Source organism: Loxodonta africana, chromosome 3 (assembly GCF_030014295.1).
Source record: "Loxodonta africana isolate mLoxAfr1 chromosome 3, mLoxAfr1.hap2, whole genome shotgun sequence".
In the NCBI taxonomy this organism is placed as follows: Eukaryota; Metazoa; Chordata; class Mammalia; order Proboscidea; family Elephantidae; genus Loxodonta; species Loxodonta africana.
Genome location: NC_087344.1, coordinates 178,562,759 through 178,582,978, shown reverse-complemented (window position 1 = coordinate 178,582,978; position 20,220 = coordinate 178,562,759). Strand labels below are relative to the sequence as shown.

Sequence of the window (20,220 nt, the reverse complement as noted above, 5' to 3'; positions counted from 1 at the left end):
GGAGTTAATCTTATAATCCCCAGATCCTCTGGCCCCCTGCTCGCTTTCTTTATTTCCTCTTGTAGTTAAGGCTCTGCTCAGTCTCAAGGTCTGTCAGGGTGGGAGAAGTGGCCATTTCGAATTGAACCAGCCTTTTTCCGGACTATCACGGTCACGGTCTCCCTTGGCATCCTGGGCCAGGTTTAATCTTATTCGTTTTTAGCGTCAATGACAGGCATTTTTAGAGCCGGGTTCTTTTGCTTCCTGGATCCGCCTCCGCACTCCCTCTCAGGGTCCTTTGCCCCAAAGGACTTTGCCCTTTCTTTCGCAGCTGGGAACCCTGGCACCCTCCGCAACCACACAGCCCCGCAGAGGCCCCCGATGGGAGCCCAGCTGTCTACCTCGTTCCTTCGGAACCCGTCCAGCAGGAGGCAGTGCCCCCGGCGGTGACGCGACGGTGAAGCCCTGACAGGGGGCTGCCCGCAGAGAGGCCAGGTGCCTCTCTTTCCGGACGGAGCTGGCAAGTGCCGAGCCGGGGCTGCCAAACCGGAGCCGGGAACGGCGTTTGTCCGGGCCGAGGCGGAAGCCGGAGCATTAGGCAGACGGGACCGCGGGAACCCGGAAACGCCTGGAGCTCGCCGGTCTGGCGGCTGCGAAGGTGGCGGGTGTCGGCGGCACTGCGAATCAGCGGTCGCGAGGCAACCGGCAGGCTCGGCAGCCTGGGGCGGCGGTCGGAGCTGAACCGCGGCCCTCACTGCGCGCAGCTGGGCCAGCTGCGCGGGAGGTGAGCTCTGGGCGCTCCTGGCTAGAGGCCAGTGCCGGGAGGCTGGCTGGCGACTGCGGCGGCGCAGGAGGCTCCTAGGCAAGCCCTGGCAGCTCCTGGAGGGAGAGGGGGGATGCACGGGGCTGACGTGAATGCCGTCTAGGTGAAGAGGTCGGTGTTGGGGACATGAAGTATCAGCTAAGTTGAGGTGGGAGCGAATGAGGTGACACGTTGTAATTCTGCGGCACGATGTGCGGAACGTGCTGGGTGGAGGAGGAAAAAGGGCCTCAAGAAAGGGGTGTGTCAAGCGAATGAAAACGGCTGTGTGTGCCTGAGAGCGTGGGGCTTAGGGAGCACGGGGACCCGTGGGCCAACCTGGCGGTCCGTCGTTCCTTCCGTGAAGGCCCTGCGAATTCCTGCTCGTTGTGTAGCCCTGTGGTAGGCACGGATCCACCAGACCTGGAGGACTTTAGCCTCCAGGAGCCACAGGGATTTCAAGAAATGGAAAGGCTGCCCGTGGTAAGGCTAAATTCAAAGGGAGGGACTCTCTGAGGCTGTGTGGGATTGCCTTCAGAATAGGGGTGTGTGTGTGTGTGTGTGTGTGTGTGTGTGTGTGTGTGTGTAGAACAGGGTGTGTGTGTGTGGTGTGTGTGTGTAGAACAGGGTGTGTGTGTGTGGTGTGTGTGCATGTGTGTGTAGAATAGGGTGTGTGTGTGTGTTGGGGATGGGTTTAGTGTTGAGGGAACGAAAAAAAATTTTTTTTGCATTAATATTAGAGAGTACACCAAGCTTTTATGTCATCCACAGGTAAATGTTTAAAAAACTCCGTTTGTTTTTTCATCTCATTCTTTTCAATTTCTATTTTGGTGTATGTTTTACAAGGTACATAATTTACTGGTTTGGAGTGCAGTGTATATAATTGATAAATAAATATGCATATATTAGGGATTCCTACTGAAAGAAAACTTTTAACCGTGGTGTATATGATAAAAAAGGAGCCCTGGTGGTACGCAGTGGTTAGAGCGCTCAGCTGCTAACCCAAAGGTCAGTGTTTTGAACCCACCAACAGCTCTGGGGAGGGAGAAAAGACCTGGCAATCTTCTCCAGTAAAATATTACAGCCCAGGAGACCCTATGAGACAGTTCTACTCTGTTCTATAGAGTTGCTGAGTCGAAATCAACATGACAAGGTATGCTAAAAATGTTTGGTTATCACTCTTCTATGGCAAGAGCTCCTAACCTGAGGTTTGTGGACTGAGAATCTCACGATAGGCTTTAGGGAGCCTGTGAATACTCTGAAATTATAGGCAAAATTTTGTGAGTCTGTACATTTCTTTGGAGGACTGTAGCTTTTACTACATTCCCCAAAAGATCCATGACTTCTTCCAAAGGTTGAGAACCTCTGTTATTGAGGACTGAGAACTCAATAACTCCGTTCATCCAGTCTTACCCTCTTGCCAAGTTTAGTGGATATATCTGATGTCATTGCTCAAACCCACAGTGTGACTGGGTTTGCAGTCCTTTTCCGTCTGGCAGTGGATGCAGTTGTAGTGCCTTTCTGGTGGTGTAATGGTCAAGAGTTCAGCAGCTAACCACAGGCTGGCAGTTCAGTCCTTAGAAACCGTGTGGGGCAGTTCTGTTCTGCCCTATTCGGTTGCTTTGAGTTGGAATCCACTTGATGACAATGGTGTTTTTTTTTTTTTTGGCAGGGGTAGGGGGTTGGAGTTTGGTCTTTACAGGTGTTTGAGCTCTCTTTGTTGCACAATCAACTGGTTCATCATTTCCCACCTATTTCTTGAGAGAAGGATTTTAATTAACATGTTTATTTAAACCACTAAACACCTCTCAGTACAGGAACATGGGTGCAAATGAATTAAAGAATAGTATTAAACGTAGTGATGGGTCTTGCTTACTAAACCACCGACATTTCACTACTTAAACAAACTGAACTTTTTATTATGGTCTATTAAATGCAGAATTTGAAAATGGAACCAGTGTTAAATTTTTTGTTTTTAGAATCAACCTTCAGCTTTGGTAGTTAAAGATGAAATTTGGTGCAGTTTCTAGGTGTTCTCATTCACTTTCACTGGTAAACTCAAGTTGTTTCTTTTTTATGGGTGACTTCTAAATTTACGTTCTGGTTCTAACCTCCCTCCCAAGTATTGATTCTACTTCTTCAGGATCTCAGATTTAGTTCTTCCCTTTTTCATTCCTGCTGCCTTCGTGCCAGGGCACTGGTGGTTCAGTGGTGAAGTGCTTGGCTACTTACTGTCTTGGTTACCTAGTGCTGCCATAATAGAAATACCACAAGTGGATGGCTTTAACAAAGAGAAATTTATTTTCTCACAGTCTAGCAGGTTACAAGTCCACATTCAGGGCATCAGCTGCAGGGGAAGGTTTTCTCTCTTTGTCGGCCCTGGAGGAAGGTCCTTGTCTTTAATCTTTCCCCGGTCAAGGAGCTTCTCAGGTGCAGGGACCCCGTGTCCAAAGGATGCACTCTGCTCCTGGTGCTGCTTTCTTGGTGATATGAGGTCCCCAACTCTCTGCTTGCTTACCTTTCCTTTTATCTCTTGATAAAAGGTGGTACAGGCCACACCCCAGGGCTACTCCCTTTACCTTGGACGAGGGAGGTGACCTGGGTAAGGGTGGTGTTACAATCTCACCTTAATCCTTTTAACATAAAATTACAATCACAAAATGGAGGACAACCACAGAATACTGGGAATCGCGGCCTAACCAATTTGATACACACATTTTGGGGGGGACATAATTCAGTCCTTGACATCTGCTAACCAAAATGTCGGCAGTTTGAATCCACCAGCCTCTCCTTGGAAACCCTGTGGGGTAGTTCTACTCTGTCCTATAGGGTTGCTATGAGTCAGAATCAACTTCACGCAATGGGATTTTTTTGTTTTTTTTGTTACGTTTGTGCTAAATCTGGTTCTTCTTTCTTCTTCTCATTTGCACTATTAGCAATACCTTCCAAACTGAACTTGCTGCCCTCTTGCAGACTTGCCTGTTCCCCCTCCAGTCACTTCCCTCTGCACAGCTTTTTAAAGCAAGCAAAGTCTTATGTTGCTCTTTGATCACTCTTCCTTCAAAAACATTCAGTGACTATTGGCTCCAGAATGAATTTAAATATCATTCATAGATATGAATTTATTAAACTTTATTAAAGTTCAGATCAATATGAATTTATAGTTTAACATTAAATTTTTACCCTCAAAAAATAAAGTGAATTAGGGGGAGAGCAATTAGGAGAATATAACAAGGTGTATATAAATTTTTGTATGAGAGACTGACTTGATTTGTAAACTTTCACTTAAAGCACAATAAAAATTAAAAAAAAAAAAAAAAAAAAAGTGAATCAAACCAAACCAGATGGGTTAAGTAACAAACCAAAACCCACTACCATCGAGTCAATTCCAACTCATAATGACCCTGTAGGACAGAGTAGAACTGCCCCATAGGGCTTCTGAGGCTGTCTTTATGTGGCAGATTGCCACATTTTTTTTTTTTTTAATTTTTATTGTGCTTTAAGTGAAAGTTTCCAAATCAAGTCAGTATCTCACACAAAAACTTATATATACCTTGCTACGTACTCCCAATTGCTCTCCCTCTAAAGAGACAGCCTGCATCCTCCTCTGCTCTCTAATTTTCGTGTCTATTTTGCCAGCTTCTAACCCCCTCTACCCTCTCATCTCCCCTCCACGGAGGAGATGCCAACGTAGTCTCAAGTGTCCACCTGATCCAAGAAGCTCAATCCTCACCAGCATCCATCTCCAACCCATTGTCCAGTCCAGTCCCTGTCTGAAGAGTTGGCTTTGGGAATGGCTCCTATCCTGGGGCAACAGGTCTGGTGGCCATGACCACCGGGATCCTTCTAGTCTCAGTCAGACCATTAAGTCTGGTCTTTTTAGGAGAATTTGGGGTCTGCATCCCACTGCTCTCCTGCTCCCTCAGGGGTTCTCTGTTGCTTGCCCTGTCAGGGCAGTCATCGGTTGTAGCTGAGCACCATCTAGCACTTCTAGTCTCAGGACAATGTAGTCTCTGGCTTACGTGGCCCTTTCTGTCTCTCGGGCTCGTAATTACCTCGTATCCTTGGTGTTCTTCATTCTCCTTTGATCCAGGTGGGTTGAGACCAACTGATGCATCTTAGATGGCTGCTTGCTAGCATTTAAGACCCCAGACGCTTCTCTCCAAGGTGGGACGCAGAATGTTTTCTTAATAGATTTAATTATGCCAGTTGACTTAGATGTCCCCTGAAACCATGGCCCCCCAAACCCCCACCCCTGCTATGCTGGCCTTCAAAGCATTCAGTTTATTCCGGAAACTTCTTTTCTTTTAGTCCAGTTGCCTATATTGTGTGTTGTCTTTCTGGCCACCTAAAGTAGTTCTTATTTACTATCTAATTAGTGAATGCCCCTCTCCCAGCCTCCCTCCCTCCCCCCTCTCTTAACCATCAATGAATATTTTCTTCTCTGTTTAAACTATTTCTTGAGTTCTTATAATAGTGGTCTTATACAATATTTGTCCTTTTGCAACTGACTAATTTCACTCAGCATAATGCCTTCCAGATTCCTCCATGTTATAAAATGTTTTACAGATTCATCAGTGCTCTTTATTGATGCATAGTATTCCATTGTGTGAATATGACACAATTTATCCATTCAGCCATCAATGGGCACCTTGGTTGCTTCCATCATTTTGCTATTATAAACAGTGCTGCAGTGAACATGGGTGTGCATATATCTGTTCGTGTAAAGGCCCTTATTTCTCTAGGATATATTCCAAGGAGTGGGATTGCTGGATTGTATGGTAGTTCTATTTCTAGCTTTTTAAGGAAGCGTCAAATTGATTTCCAAAGTGGTTGTACCATTTTACATTCCCACCAGTAGTGTATAAGTATTCCAGTCTCTCCACAGCCTCTCCAACACTTATTGTTTTGTGTTTTTTGGATTAATGCCAGCCTTGATGGAGTGAGATGGAATCTTATTGTAATTTTGATTTGCATTGCCCTAATGGCTAATGATTGTGAGCATTTCCTCATGTATCTGTTAGCTGTCTGAATGTCTTCTTTAGTGAAGTGTCTGTTCATATCTTTTGCCCATTTTTTAATTGCATTATTTGTCTTTTTACAGTTTAGTTTTTGCAGTATCATGTAGATTTTAGAGATCAGGTGCTGATCGGAAATGTCATAGCTAAAAACTTATTCCCAATCTGCCTCTTTACCCTTTTGGTGAAGTCTTTGGATGAACATAGATGTTTGATTTTTAGGAGCTCCCAGTTAGATTGTGAAATCTTTCTCCTTGATCAAAACATTTATTAATGGCAACCAGCATCAGCCATTTCTTCTGGTCTTGTGACAAAGGATATAGTTCATGAAGGTGATTAGATCTGCAGTCTATTTCCTTCTCCATTTCCTGGGTCTCATTCTTCCTCTGTTGTTCCAGGCAAATAGAGACCAATTGTATCTTAAAAGCTTTCAAGCTTTTAAGACTCCAGGCACTACTCACTGAACTAAGAGGTAGAGCAGAAATTCTAAAACCAGTATTAGACCAATTGACTGGAGAGGCTCATGACACCTTCCTCCTAAACCTTTTAACCAAGAAAACTATACCCATGAGGTGTTTACTTGTACTTATGTAGTACGAACAGCTGCAGTCTTTTTTTTTGGCTGCTGTTTTTGTTGTAAAATTATATGCAACATTCTATTTACCCTTCCCCCTCTTTTTTTTTTTTCCGATGTAGTTTAGTGATATCAGCTACAAAAGTCAAGTTGTGTATCTCTTAGCCTTAGTCGATGCTAGTTTTCCCTCCATCATAGACAGAAATTGAGTACTTTCCAAAGAATGATTCTTGCCCCCCCACCCCTGCGCTAGATAGTTTATATATTTTTAATGAAACCCATTGCCGTTGAGTCTATTCTGACTCATAGTTACCCTATAAAAAAGAAAAAAAAAATTATAGGACAGAGTAAAACTGCCTCATAGGGTTTCCAAGAAGCAGCTGGTAGATTCGAACTGCCGACCTTTTGGTTAGCGGCTGAGCTCTTAACCACTGTGCCACCAGTGCTTCTGTTGTGTTTTAGGTGAAGGTTTACAGAGCAAATTTCTCATTCAATAATTTATGCACAAATTGTTCTGTGACATTGGTTGCAATCCCTGGAATGTATCAGCACTCTCCCCTTTACCACCACGAGTTCCCTGTTTCCATTCATCCTGTTTTCCCATCCCTTCCTGCCTTCTCATCTTTGCTTTTGGGCTGATGCTGCCCTTTTGATCTCCTATAAATGATTGTTCTACGGAGCACTTTCCTCATGGGTGTTATTGTTTATTTTATAGATATGTCTATTATTTGGTTGAAAAGTGATCTCCAGGAGTGTCTTTACTTCCAAGTTAGAAGGGTGTCTAAAGACCATAGTCTCGGGGGTTCCTCCAGTCTCTCTCAGTAAGTCTGGTCTTTTAAAAAATGAATTTGAATATTGTTCTATGTATATTTTTTCCCACTCTAACTGGTACCTTCTATTGTGATCCTAGTTAGAGTAGTCGATAGTGGTAGCTGGACACCCTCTTTTGGTCTCAGACTAGTGGAGGCTGTGGTTCCTGTGGCCCATTAGTCCTTTGGACTAATTACTTCATTGAGTCTTTGGTTTTCTCTGGACAGAAAGAGATCAATAGTTGTATCTTAGATGCCCATTCTCAAGCTTTTAAGACTCCAGTCACTTCTCACCTAAGTAGGATGTAGAACGTTGTCTTTATGAACGATTTTATGCCAGTTGACCTAGAAGATTCAGAAGAGGACGTGGAATGAGGGATGTCATTGCTGATGTCAGATGGATCTTGGATGAAAACAGAGGATACCAGAAATATGTTTATCTGTGTTTTATTGACTGTGCAAAGGCATTTGACTATGTGAACCATAACAAATTATGGATAACAATGTGAAGAATGGGAATTCCAGAACACTTAATTGTGCTCATGAGATCAAGAGGCAGCCAGTTGAACAGAACAAGGGGATACTGCATGGTTAAAAGTCAGGAAAGGCATGCATCAGGGTTGTATCCTTTCACCATACTTACTCAATCTGTATGCTGAGCAAATAATCTGAGAAGCTGGACTATATGAAGAAGAACTCTGCGTCAGGATTGGAGGAAGGCTCATTAACAACCTGCATTATGTAGATGACAACCTTGCTGAAAGTGAAGAGGACTTGAAGCACTTACTGATGAAGATCAAAGACCACAGCCTTCAGTATGGATTACACCTCAACATAAAGAAAACAAAAATCTTCACAACTGGACCGATATGCAACATCATGATAAAGGGAGAAAGGATTGAAGTTGTCAAGGATTTCATTTTACTTGGATCCACAATCAACAGCCATGGAAGCAGCAGTCAAGAAATCAAAAGACACATTGCACTGGGCATATGTGCTGCAAAGGACCTCTTTAAAGTGTTGAAAAGCAAAGATGTCACTTCAAGGAATAAGGTGTGCCTTACCCAAGCCATGCTGTTTTCAGTTGCCTCATAAGCATGCGAAAGCTGGCCACTGAATAAGGATGACAGAAGAAGAATTTACAGCTTTGAATTCTGGTGTTGGCCAAGAGCATTGAGTATACTATGGACTGACAAAAGGATGAACAAATGTCTTGGAAGAAGTACAGCCAACATGCTCCTTAGAAGCAAGGATGGTGAGACTGCATCTCACATACATTGGACATGTTATCATGAGGGATCAGTCCCTGGAGAAGGACATCATGCTTGGTAAAGTAGGGAGCCAGTGAAAAATAGGAACATTCTCAGCAAGGGGGATTGACACAGTGGCTGCAACAATGGGCCGAAGCATAATAATGATTGTGAGGATGGTGCAGGACAGACCAGTGTTTCGTTCTGTTGTACATAGCGTCACTATGAGTTGGAACCTACTTGACAGCACCTAACAACAATAGCAAGATACCTAGAAGTTCTCCAGGTAAAGAACAACAGCAAGATACCTAGAAGTTCTCCAGGTAAAGAAAGGGAGAGTTTTTTTTTTTTTTTAAGAAGAGGATATTTCTTCAGAGACGGAATGAAAGAACAAGTGTTTGAGACAGTTTATGGCAGGAAATTTAGGTTGGGGCCAGATTATGAGAGACTCTTCTATGTGAAACAATTTGGACTGTATCCTCTATGAGGTAGAGAGACGGTTAAACTTTACAACCAGGGAAAGAATGCTACTCTTGATTAAGATTTGTGCTTTATGGAGGATAGATTATAGAGTTGGAAAGTCTGAAGCCTTTCCCTCTCAGGTAGGAGGCAGAGTGATAGAGATAAGACTGTTAGGAGAAATGAATAATAAATTTTGAACAAGTGTGTGTTCATATTCTGTGTCATTTATAAGCCCATATTATATAATCAACTTACCTGGGAGTGGCTGCAGTTCATGTTTAGAAAGGGTGGTGGTTAAAGCAAAAATGGCCCAGAAGGTAATTGAATTCTAACGTTGGAATCTTTTCCTTAAGGAAGTGGGAATCTTCCCTTAATTACTCGGGCACAATTAACAGCTAGGGTTAAAAATAGCTTTAAGGGCATCTATGCAAAGCCAACAGCCAATATCACTCTAAATGGAGAGAACCTGAAAGCATTTCCCTTGAGAACGGGAACCAGACAAGGATGTCCTTTATCACCGCTCTTATTCAACATCGTGTTGGAAGTCTTAGCCAGGGCAACTAGGCTAGACAAAGAAATAAAAGGTATCCGGATTGGCAAGGAAGAAGTAAAGTTATCACTATTTGCAGATGACATGATTATATACACAGAAAACCCTAAGGAATCCTCCAGAAAACTACTGAAACTAATAGAAGAGTTTGGCAGAGTCTCAGGTTATAAAATAAACATACAAAAATCACTTGGATTCCTCTACATCAACAAAAAGAACACCGAAGAGGAAATAACCAAATCAATACCATTCACAGTAGCCCCCCAAAAGATAAGATACTTAGGAATAAATCTTACCAAGGATGTAAAAGACCTATACAAAGAAAACTACAAAGCTCTGTACTACAAGAAATTCAAAAGGACATACTTAAGTGGAAAAACATACCCTGCTCATGGATAGGAAGACTTAACATAGTAAAAATGTCTATTCTACCAAAAGCCATCTATACATTTAACGCACTTCCGATCCAAATTCCAATGTCATATTTTAAGGGGATAGAGAAACAAATCACCAATTTCATATGGAAGGGAAAGAAGCCCCGGATAAGCAAAGCACTACTGAAAAAGAAGAAGAAAGTGGGAGGCCTCACCTTACCTGACTTCAGAACCTATTATACAGCCACAGTAGTCAAAACAGCCTGGTATTGGTACAACAACAGACACATAGACCAATGGAACAGAATTGAGAACCCAGACATAGATCCATCCACGTATGAGCAGCTGATATTTGACAAAGGACCAGTGTCAATTAACTGGGGAAAAGATAGTCTTTTTAACAAATGGTGCTGGCATAACTGGATATCCATTTGCAAAAAAATGAAACAGGACCCATACCTCACACCATGCACAAAAACTAACTCCAAGTGGATCAAAGACCTAAACATAAAGACTAAAACGATAAAGATCATGGAAGAAAAAATTGGGACAACCCTAGGAGCCCTAATACAAGGTATAAACAGAATACAAAACATTACCAAAAATGATGAAGAGAAACCCGATAACTGGGAGCTCCTAAAAATCAAACACCTATGCTCATCTAAAGACTTCTCCAAAAGAGTAAAAAGACCACCTACAGACTGGGAAAGAATTTTCAGCTATGACATCTCCGACCAGCGCCTGATCTCTAAAATCTACATGATTCTGTCAAAACTCAGCCACAAAAAGACAAACAACCCAATCAAGAAGTGGGCAAAGGATATGAACACACATTTCACTAAAGAAGATATTCAGGCAGCCAACAGATACATGAGAAAATGCTCTCGATCATTAGCCATTAGAGAAATGCAAATTAAAACTACGATGAGATTCCATCTCACACCAGCAAGGCTGGCATTAATCCAAAAAACACAAAATAATAAATGTTGGAGAGGCTGCGGAGAGACTGGAACTCTCATACACTGCTGGTGGGAATGTAAAATGGTACAACCACTTTGGAAATCTATCTGGCGTTATCTTAAACAGTTAGAAATAGAACTACCATACAACCCAGAAATCCCACTCCTAGGAATATACCCTAGAGATACAAGAGCCTTCATACAAACAGATATATGCACACCCATGTTTATTGCAGCTCTGTTTACAATAGCAAAAGGCTGGAAGCAACCAAGGTGTCCATCAACGGATGAATGGGTAAATAAATTGTGGTATATTCACACAATGGAATACTACGCATCGATAAAGAACAGTGACGAATCTGTGAAACATTTCATAACATGGAGGAACCTGGAAGGCATTATGCTGGGCGAAATTAGTCAGAGGCAAAAGGACAAATATTGTATAAGACCACTATTATAAGATCTTGAGAAATAGTAAACCTGAGAAGAACACATACTTTTGTGGTTACGAGGGGGGGAGGGAGGGAGGGTGGGAGAGGGTTTTTTTTATTGATTAATCAGTAGATAAGAACTGCTTTAGGTGAAGGGAAAGACAACACTCAATACATGGAAGGTCAGCTCAATTGGACTGGACCAAAAGCAAAGAAGTTTCCGGGATAAAATGAATGCTTCAAAGGTCAGCGGACCAAGCGCAGGGGTCTGGGGAAGATGGTTTGCGGGGACTTCTAAGTCAATTGGCAAAATAATTCTATTATGAAATCATTCTGCATCCCACTTTGAAATATGGCGTCTGGGGTCTTAAATGCTAACAAGCGGCCATCTAAGATGCAGCAATTGGTCTCAACCCACCTGGAGCAAAGGAAAATGAAGAACACCAAGGCCACACGACAACTAAGAGCCCAGGAGACAGAAAGGGCCACATGAACCAGAGACCTACATCATCCTGAGACCAGAAGAACTAGTTGGTGCCCGGCCACAATAGATGACTGCCCTGACAGGGAGCACAGCAGAGGACCCCTGAGGGAGCAGGAGATCAGTGGGATACAGACCCCAAATTCTCATAAAAAGACCAAACTTAATGGTCTGACTGAGACTGGAGGAATCCCGGCGGCCATGCTCCCCAGACCTTCTGTTGACACAGGACAGGAACCATCCCCGAAGACAACGCATCAGAAATGAAAGGGACTGGCCAGCGGGTGGGAGAGAGACGCTGATGAAGAGTGAGCTAATTATATCAGGTGGACACTTGAGATTGTGTTGGCAACTCTTGTCTGGAGGGGGGATGGGAGGATAGAGAGAGAGGGAAGCAGGCAAAATTGTCAAGAAAGGAGAGACTGAAAGGGCTGACTCAAGAGGGGGAGAGCAAGTGGGAGTAGGGAGTGAGATGTATGTAAACTTATATGTGACAGACTGATTGGATTGTAAACGTCACTTGAAGCTTAATAAAAGTTATTAAAAAAAAAAAATAGCTTTAAAATTCCTGACAGTTTGTCAGACCATAAATCCATAAAACCTAGATCACTCTACATGTTCTCCTAAGTTTCAGTTAAATTATTTTTATCGCTAAACACGTTTAGAAATTTCTGATCGGATGTGAATGCTACAAAGGAAAATGTTTTAGGTTTATCCTCAGACTGACTTAAATAGCCAGCCATTATTCTTGTGTACCCTTGTACATTTTAATACTGAAGTACTTGAAAAATTGTTGGGAAATGCTGTTACCTTTTTATTAATGTTAGTAGTAGCCTACTTGAGAATAGTGGAGTATGAACAAAAAACTTAAAACTGGGAATTTTTTCTAGCTTATAAAGTTTATATCTGATTGTCTGTTATTGATATTTTAGGTTGTAAAAAAAGTAATAAAAATAGTGATGATCTCAACTTTCTTTTGCATTTTGTATCCTTTAGAATAGCAAAAATATCAATGCTTTCTAAGTAAAATCCTAGTAGAAGAATTACTTTGTAATATTAGTCAAGTTCTAGTCTTCCTTATAAGTTGTAATTATTATTTTAATCAGGTAAGTAAACTGCGAGGTGTAAAGTGGTTTAGTTGCTTAGTTAATAAGTTAATAGAATTGCTATTTGAACCTGTTTCAATCTGATGTCAGTGCTTGTTGCCTTGTAGGATAAATATGCTCAACCTTTTAACCATTTTTGTGAACAAAGTGGATGGGCTTTGAGTTTTCCATGAGAGATCACTAGAGTAATATTAATTTGGTATTACCGTTTTGTTAATAATCCACCATTTATTTGAAAAAAAATTTTTTTTTTTTGAGTACATACTGTGATCCTGGGATTGTCCTACATATTCTTCTATATAACCAAGGTTTTCTGATAACTGATTCTTTTAAATATTGAAATTAAATTTAAATCCAGTCTTCTTCCAATATATATTAAATGCTTCCTGCCTGAATAAACATAGAATAAAGAATATTTTAATTTTTTAAAATATAGATTTAAATCCTTGTGTTAATTTCCTGTGACTGCCGTAAGCCCCAAATTTGATGGCTTAAAACAAGGGAAATGTATTCTCTCATAGTTCTGGAGGCTAGAAGTACAAAATCAGTATCACTCAGTGGAAATGAAAGTGTTGGCAGGGCTACACTCTCTGCATAGGCTCTAGGGGAGAATCCATCCTCACCTCTTCAGGCTTTTGGTGGTTACTGGTATTTCTTGGCTTGTAGCCACACCACTCCAGTCTTCAAAGCCAGTGTCTTCCAATCTCTCTCTACTCTGTTTTCACATTGCTTTCTCTCGTGTGTCTGTTTTCTCTTCTGACTCTTATAACGACACTTGTTATGGCACTTAGGGCCCACCTGAATAATTCAGGGTAATCTCTCCATTTCAAGATCCTTAACTTAATCCCTCCTCAAAATCCCTTTTTCCAAATAAAGTAACACATGTTGCAGGAATTAGGGCCTGACTATCACTGGGAGTCGTTATTCAGCCTACTACAATCCTCAAGGAGCCCTGGTGGTACAGTGGTTAAGAACATGGCTGCTGACCAAAAGATCAACAGTTTAAATCCTCCAGCTGCTCCTGGGAAACCCAGTGGGACCGTTCTGCTCTGTCCTGTAGGGTCAAGTGTATTTTGTTGTCTGGTCATATGCTAGGTACTAGGTACAGAGATTTTAAAAATATAAAAAGAATATATGATCCTAAAACCTTGCAAAGTTGTAAAGTCAATTTACTTTTTATTTCTGCCTACTACAGGATCAGATTTTGGATTACATTTTCAGAAATGTCTCCTCTGCAGCTAAAGGAGATGAGGTTTTCTTCTAGGCAATTATAGATGCTTTCTGATTTCTCACTGGGACATTGGGCTATGATTTTAGAGGTTTAAGTTCATTTATTTTTCTCCAAGTTTTCCAGCTTATTTTGAAGCAATCAGTGGACATCATTATACACCTGTTTCCAATAAAATGTTCTGTGGCAGCAACTACTTGATCATCCAAAATATTGTCTTTTATAGGCCTTGATTACAGGTGTCTACCAGTGATAATTTAAGTAACTTTTTCTTCTGCATAATGAGCGACCAGTATCATCTTTATCACTGTTAATATGGTCATTAATGGCTTTAAATCTAGTCAGATCACAGAACTGATTCCAGATTCCTATCCTTGTGGTTCTGTTACCCTGGAACCAATTTTGGTACCAATAAACTGTGTCAGGGTCCAATCAGGAAAGCAGAACCCTTTATTATTATAGAATAGGGATTTATAATAGGAATAAAATCTTTTACAATTGTAGAAGCAGAAGTAAAAGTCAAAGAAGCGGGTATTGGAGGATCACAGAAAGTCATTAACCAGCCTTCCTGAAACAATTGCGTTAATAGACAAGTTAGAGCCATCAGAGGGCTCTGGGAAGCCAGTCAGTCATGTCTTGCTGTCAGAGTGTGACCATGAAGTGGAGCTAGTAGAAAAGTTTATGGAAGGTTGTCACCTATGCATAGCTGTTACCTCTGTGTCCATAGCCAAGAGTTTGGTGGAGAGCCTAGGACCACTGTTGGTCAGTAGGGTCAGAAGTTGGGAAGAAGAGCTGAAACAGGACGGGAGAGTGAGGATAAACTGGAACCTGCCAGCACACCTGTGTCTGTTTTCCCACATTTAACCCCAGCAGCCTTCAGAGAGTAATGGCTCCTGCTTTACTTCTGCATATTATTGTGTATATATTGTTTTTGGCCAATTCTAACCTGGCATCATACAGAGAAAAGGCTTTTTGGGAACTGTTTGAGCTTAACCAGGTTGACACGGTATAGTATAAGGTGCTATCCTTTCCCTATAATGTTTTCCTGTTGCACCCTGTACTTCCTGGTCATAGCAGTTTGCATAGTTATACTGTTTATTGAATTATCTGAATAATACTTGTCTTCCATGCTAGAGAGTAAGCTCCAGGAAGAAACAGATTATATTTGTCTTGTTCACCATTGTGTACCCAATGCTCATTGCAGTGCCTGACTATAAAAAGTATGTCTTAAATATTTGATGGCTGGTTGCCATATGAATGAATAGTTGTATGATACTTTATTTCCTTCTGCCCCCAGCCTCGTTAGTGTTGAACTAATGGTTAATGTCTGAAGACCTACCCGGGTTTTATACTAGACTCTGTTCTTTATAAATACCTTTAACGCCTGCCTTTAGCAGTAAGTGATGGAAAATGATCAAACAGAAAGTGGTATAGCAGAATAGTATGGCGATGGGGAGATGGGAGAGTGAGAAGGAGTATGTTTTTACAGGGGCACACGTTGGAAAGGGATCTTAGAGCTAATCTTACTAGGTTATGCTTTTCCAAATCATTGAGCTTATGTAAAGAGAACAATCATACTGAAAAGTTTTTACCTAAAAATTAGAATGCAAATAGGTGTTATGTTTGTATAGTTGAAGAAATATTTGAATGCTATTGATTTTACCTGATGATAAGACTGAAAATTCTAGTCTATGAAAGAACAAGTTAAAAATTGTCAGTACTGTAACTTACTTACAGGTGATATTATCTTATATAAACAGATACCTGACACCTTCAGGAAGAAAGAGAAGGAGAAACAATGAAGACCTGTTTAACTTAGAATTTAATAGGAACCTGTAGGTGGTAAAGACTGATTGTTACATGCTATTGAGCAAGATTTTGGTTTTCTTAAGCACTTAAGAGTGAATGAGTTTAGTGGAGGTTAATGTTTTTGTTTCTATCGTAGAAATGTAAATGACCCGTTAAGTCATATTTCTTTCATTTATGTAAAAAATGTAAAAAATAGATTTCAAGTACAACAGACTGTTGCTACATTTTTGAAGTTACTGTATTTACTTCTTGAGGTAGTTAGAAAAGAAGATACATAGACATCAGTGTCAGAAGTAAATCCAGTCGTGATTAATTTTATGTTATTATTTAGCATATAGGTTACATGTTAAAGTTTTGGCATCATGGAAAGTAATGGACAAAAAATTGCAGCTGAGCTCAGTATTTCCGTATTTATTTAGTTTTTCTGTTTATTCACTTGGAAAAACCTTAAAAGGTTTGTTTTTTTAAATAACTATCACTATTTCTTATTGGATCCCTGGTGGCACAATAGTTAAGAGCTCAGCTGCTAACCAAAAGGTTGGTAGGTAGTTTGAATCCACCAGGTGCTCCTTGGAAACCCTATGGGGCAGTTCTACTGTATCTTATAGGGTCACTATGAGTCAGAATCGACTCAATGGCAGCAGGTTTTGGTTTGGGAACTTGTTAGAAAGGCAAATTCTCAGCAGGGGTTCAGACTGGAATGAACCAGTTCAAAGCCTTGTGAAAATGTGAGGAAAAGAAGTTTAAATCATGCATACTTGATGCAGCCAAGACTTGGTGATCTGCTTCTGTAAAAATTGCAGCCAAGAAAACCTCATGGGACAGTTCTGCTCTGTGACATGAGGTGACTTGAGTCAAAAATTGACTGGATGCACTGAACAACAAAGTGTATTATGTTTGCTGTATGAAAAGAATAGTGTACATATACATAGATTATAATTATAATTATTATACAATAATTATGTAATAGTTACATATTATATATTATGTATATACTCAAATTTATAATTTAAAAATAAAACTTTTAGATCAAAAATTGAAATTATATTAATAGAATCATAGTGTATGTATGTGTGCTGTGTTTTAGAACTGGAAGGGACCTGAGAAATCATGTAAAATGTTAAATTTTAGAAAAATAGCTTTAAAAATAGTTTTTGTAACATTTAGGAGGTAGTTGTTGAAAAATTTAAGATGTTATTAAAAGGAAGACAAATGTTCATTTGAAGAATGAATAAATAAAAGGCCCACTCATTTGATGGAACATTTTAGAGCTATTAAAAGAAGTGAAGTAGGTCTATATATCAGCATAAGTTGCAAAACATTGCTGATTAAAGTAAACAAGCTGCAAAATAATGTATATGGTCTGATGCCATGTAAAAAAAAATTTTTTTTTTTTAGTAAGGTATATTAAAATACTACTTATGGCTATATATATTTTTATAAAAATTTAAAAGTGGGTAAAGGGAGCCAACATGGTGCCATAGAAAGAAGCACCACACTGTCCCTCCACAACAAAAACCTGAGAAACTAAGTAAAACTGAGACAAATATCAATCCTGGAACCCTAAGCATCAAATGAAGGGATAAAGAACTCAACCAAGGACTGAATGGGATAAGAAACTGACAGGGAACAGAGAGCTAGGACAGCTACAGGGTGGAGGTCTTCTATCAGCTAATGAGGCATGGATTCGCTATCTTGGACCTCTTAGCCACCAAGAACAGCAGACAGAGTACGGGAAGGCAGCTTCATGGAGCTTCCAGGAGGAGACAGAGCAGCCACTAACTAGCGATACACACTCTCCCACCCCCGACCCCTCTTCCCCCTGCATGGCCTCCACTGCTTTCTGGTGGGCCACAGTCACTCAGCTGGAGAGATGCTGGATCCCTTCTGCTTGGATTTGCCCCGCCCACACCGGCTGGCTCTTTTGGTGCCATTTTTTGTTGCTGTTGCTACTTTCTTTGGCTTCTTTTGGTTTCTTCTCTCTCTCTCTCACTTCCTTCCTTTCTTTTCTCTTGAACACCTGGCTCATTGTGCCATCTCTGTTCCTTCTTGACAGGCTATGCAATGCCGCTCAGCTGCAGAGACGCTCCCCCAGTCCATACCACCACACCAGTGGGCTCCCTTGGGGCATTTTTTTTCTTCTTCTTTTCTTGGTTACTTGTTTCTCTCTTCTTTCCTTCCTTACCCTTCTCCCAAACACCTGGTGCCATGTGCAATCTCTGCTCCTTCTTGACAGGCTGTGTAGCACTGCTGTGCCAGGGACCCACTTCGGTGGGCTCCCTTAGGCATTTTTTTTTCCCCTATGTCTCTCTGTCTTCTTTCCTTCCCTTCTCCCAACCACCTGGCACCTTTTTTTCTCAGTTTCTTGTCTAGCTGTACATTCCTTCCTTTCCTTTCTCCTGACCACTTGGCCCTGTGTCCCTTTCTCTCTTTTTTTAAAAATCTGCACCATAGCTGAGAGACTGGCCCTGACCATTGGACAAGGCAGTGAGTATCGTGCTCACAGATGAGCCAACAACAAAGAACGCCCAGCCTGCTGGCCCAGATATAACCAAATAAAACCAAAAAGCAGGACAAAAAAACAAATCTGCAGTCAGTAAATGAAGAAAATATTTACTGAATGTCTTGAAGACAGCAGACAATATCAAAACACATTAAAAAAAACAGGACAAGATTATTCCAGTAGGCATCCAAAATAAAACACCAGATGACCTTCCAGTAGGAAAAAAGGCACTGAAACTATCTGATAGGAAATTCAGATCTCTAATATTCATGGCCATCCAAAAGATGAAGGAAAAAGCAGACAAAATAAGGAAAAAATAGACAAAATCATGGAAAATACAGACTAATTCATGGAAAAGACAAAACAATGGAAGAATTCAGGAAAATAATTCAGAAACAAAATGTCAAAATAAACTCAGCACTAGAAATCATACAAAAATAGCAATTAGAAATTGAAAAGATAAACAACAAGATTTCAGAAATGGACAGTGTCATAGAAGGTTTGAGGAGCAGGTTTGAAACAATGGAAGACAAGATCAGTGAAATTGAAGACAAATCCTTGGATACCACTTTGTTTGAGGACAAATCAGAGAAGAGAATAAAGAAACCCTGAGAATGATGTGGGATACAATCAAAAGCAAAAATTTGCAAGTGATTGGAGTTCTAGAACAAGGGGAGAAAATGTAAAACACAGAGAGGATCATTGAAGAATTGCTGGCAGAAAACTTCCTTAATATCATGAAAGATGAAAAGCTGACCATCCAGGAAGCTCAACAAACCCCATATGGGATAGACCTCAAAAGAAAAACACCAAGGCATATCATAATCACATTTGCTAAAAAAAAAAAAAAGAAGAAGAAGAAATAATCCTGAGAGCAGGTTGAGTAAAAAGAAAAGTCACATATAGAGGGGAAACAATAAGACTAAGCTGTGATTACTTGGCAGAAACCACGCAGGTGAGAAGGCAATGGGATGACATATATAAAACCTTGAAAGAAAAAATTGCCAGCCAAGAATAATGTATTCTGCAAAACTCTCGCTCAAATATGATGGCGAAATTAGGACATTTCCAGATAAACAACTTAAGAGAATATGTAAAAATGAAACTTACAAGAATTATTAAAAGGAGTCCTTCAGTTAGAGAACCAATAACGTCGGACAACAGCCTGAATCTAGGACACAAGGCCACATCAGTCAGATACCAACTTAGGTAATGAACTCTCAAAACAAAACTAAAAGATTTACAACAGGCAACCAGGTTAATATGTAAATGACAACATCAGAACAAATGAGAGGAAGTCAAGGCGATATCAAGTAATAAAAGATCAGTTCAACTTAGAAAGATAAGGGTACATTTCAAGGTAACCACAAAGAAACTTAACAAACCTATTCTTTAAAATAAAGAAGAAAAACATAAAGTCTCAGTGAACACAAAATGTATGAACACAAAAGAAAGGAAAAAAAAATCCACAAACAAAAGGAATTCAGCACAGGAGATTAAGAGAACAAAGAAAATGTCAGCACTATGAAATGACAGTGATAAACTTACACCTGGCAATAATCACACTGAACATAAATGGCTTAAACATACCCATAAAGACACAGAGTGACAGAATGGATGAAAAACAGGACTTCAATATGCTGTCTGCAAGAGACTCCCCTTAGAAACAAAGAGAAAAATTTATTAAAAATCAAAGAATGGAAAAAAAATGTATCAAGCAAGCAGCTACCAAAAAAGAGCAGGAGTGACAATGCTAATCTCAGATAAAGTGGACTTTAAAACAAAATCCACCATAAAAGACAAAGAAGGGCATTATATAATGATTAATGGGACAATCCATCATGAAGATGTAACCATAATAAATACCTACACACCCAATGACAGGGCT

General features: G+C 40.5%; 1 protein-coding gene across 4 annotated transcripts in view; it reads left to right on the top strand.

The window, feature by feature from the left end:
• The first annotated feature begins 661 nt into the window (after positions 1-661).
• Positions 662-20,220, top strand: part of SLC35A3 (solute carrier family 35 member A3) — a 77,089-nt gene continuing 57,530 nt past the window's right edge. For 2 of the 4 annotated variants that reach the window (XR_010321515.1, XM_064282497.1), the window contains exon 1: positions 985-1,261. Coding sequence is in view for 2 of the 4 variants with exons in the window: in XM_064282497.1 (XP_064138567.1) it covers positions 1,244-1,261 (18 nt within the window). In the remaining 2 variants the exon portion in view is untranslated. Of the gene's footprint in view, positions 764-984; positions 1,262-20,220 lie in introns of those variants that run through there. The other 2 variants (XM_003409521.4, XM_064282496.1) reach the window with 2 other exon arrangements.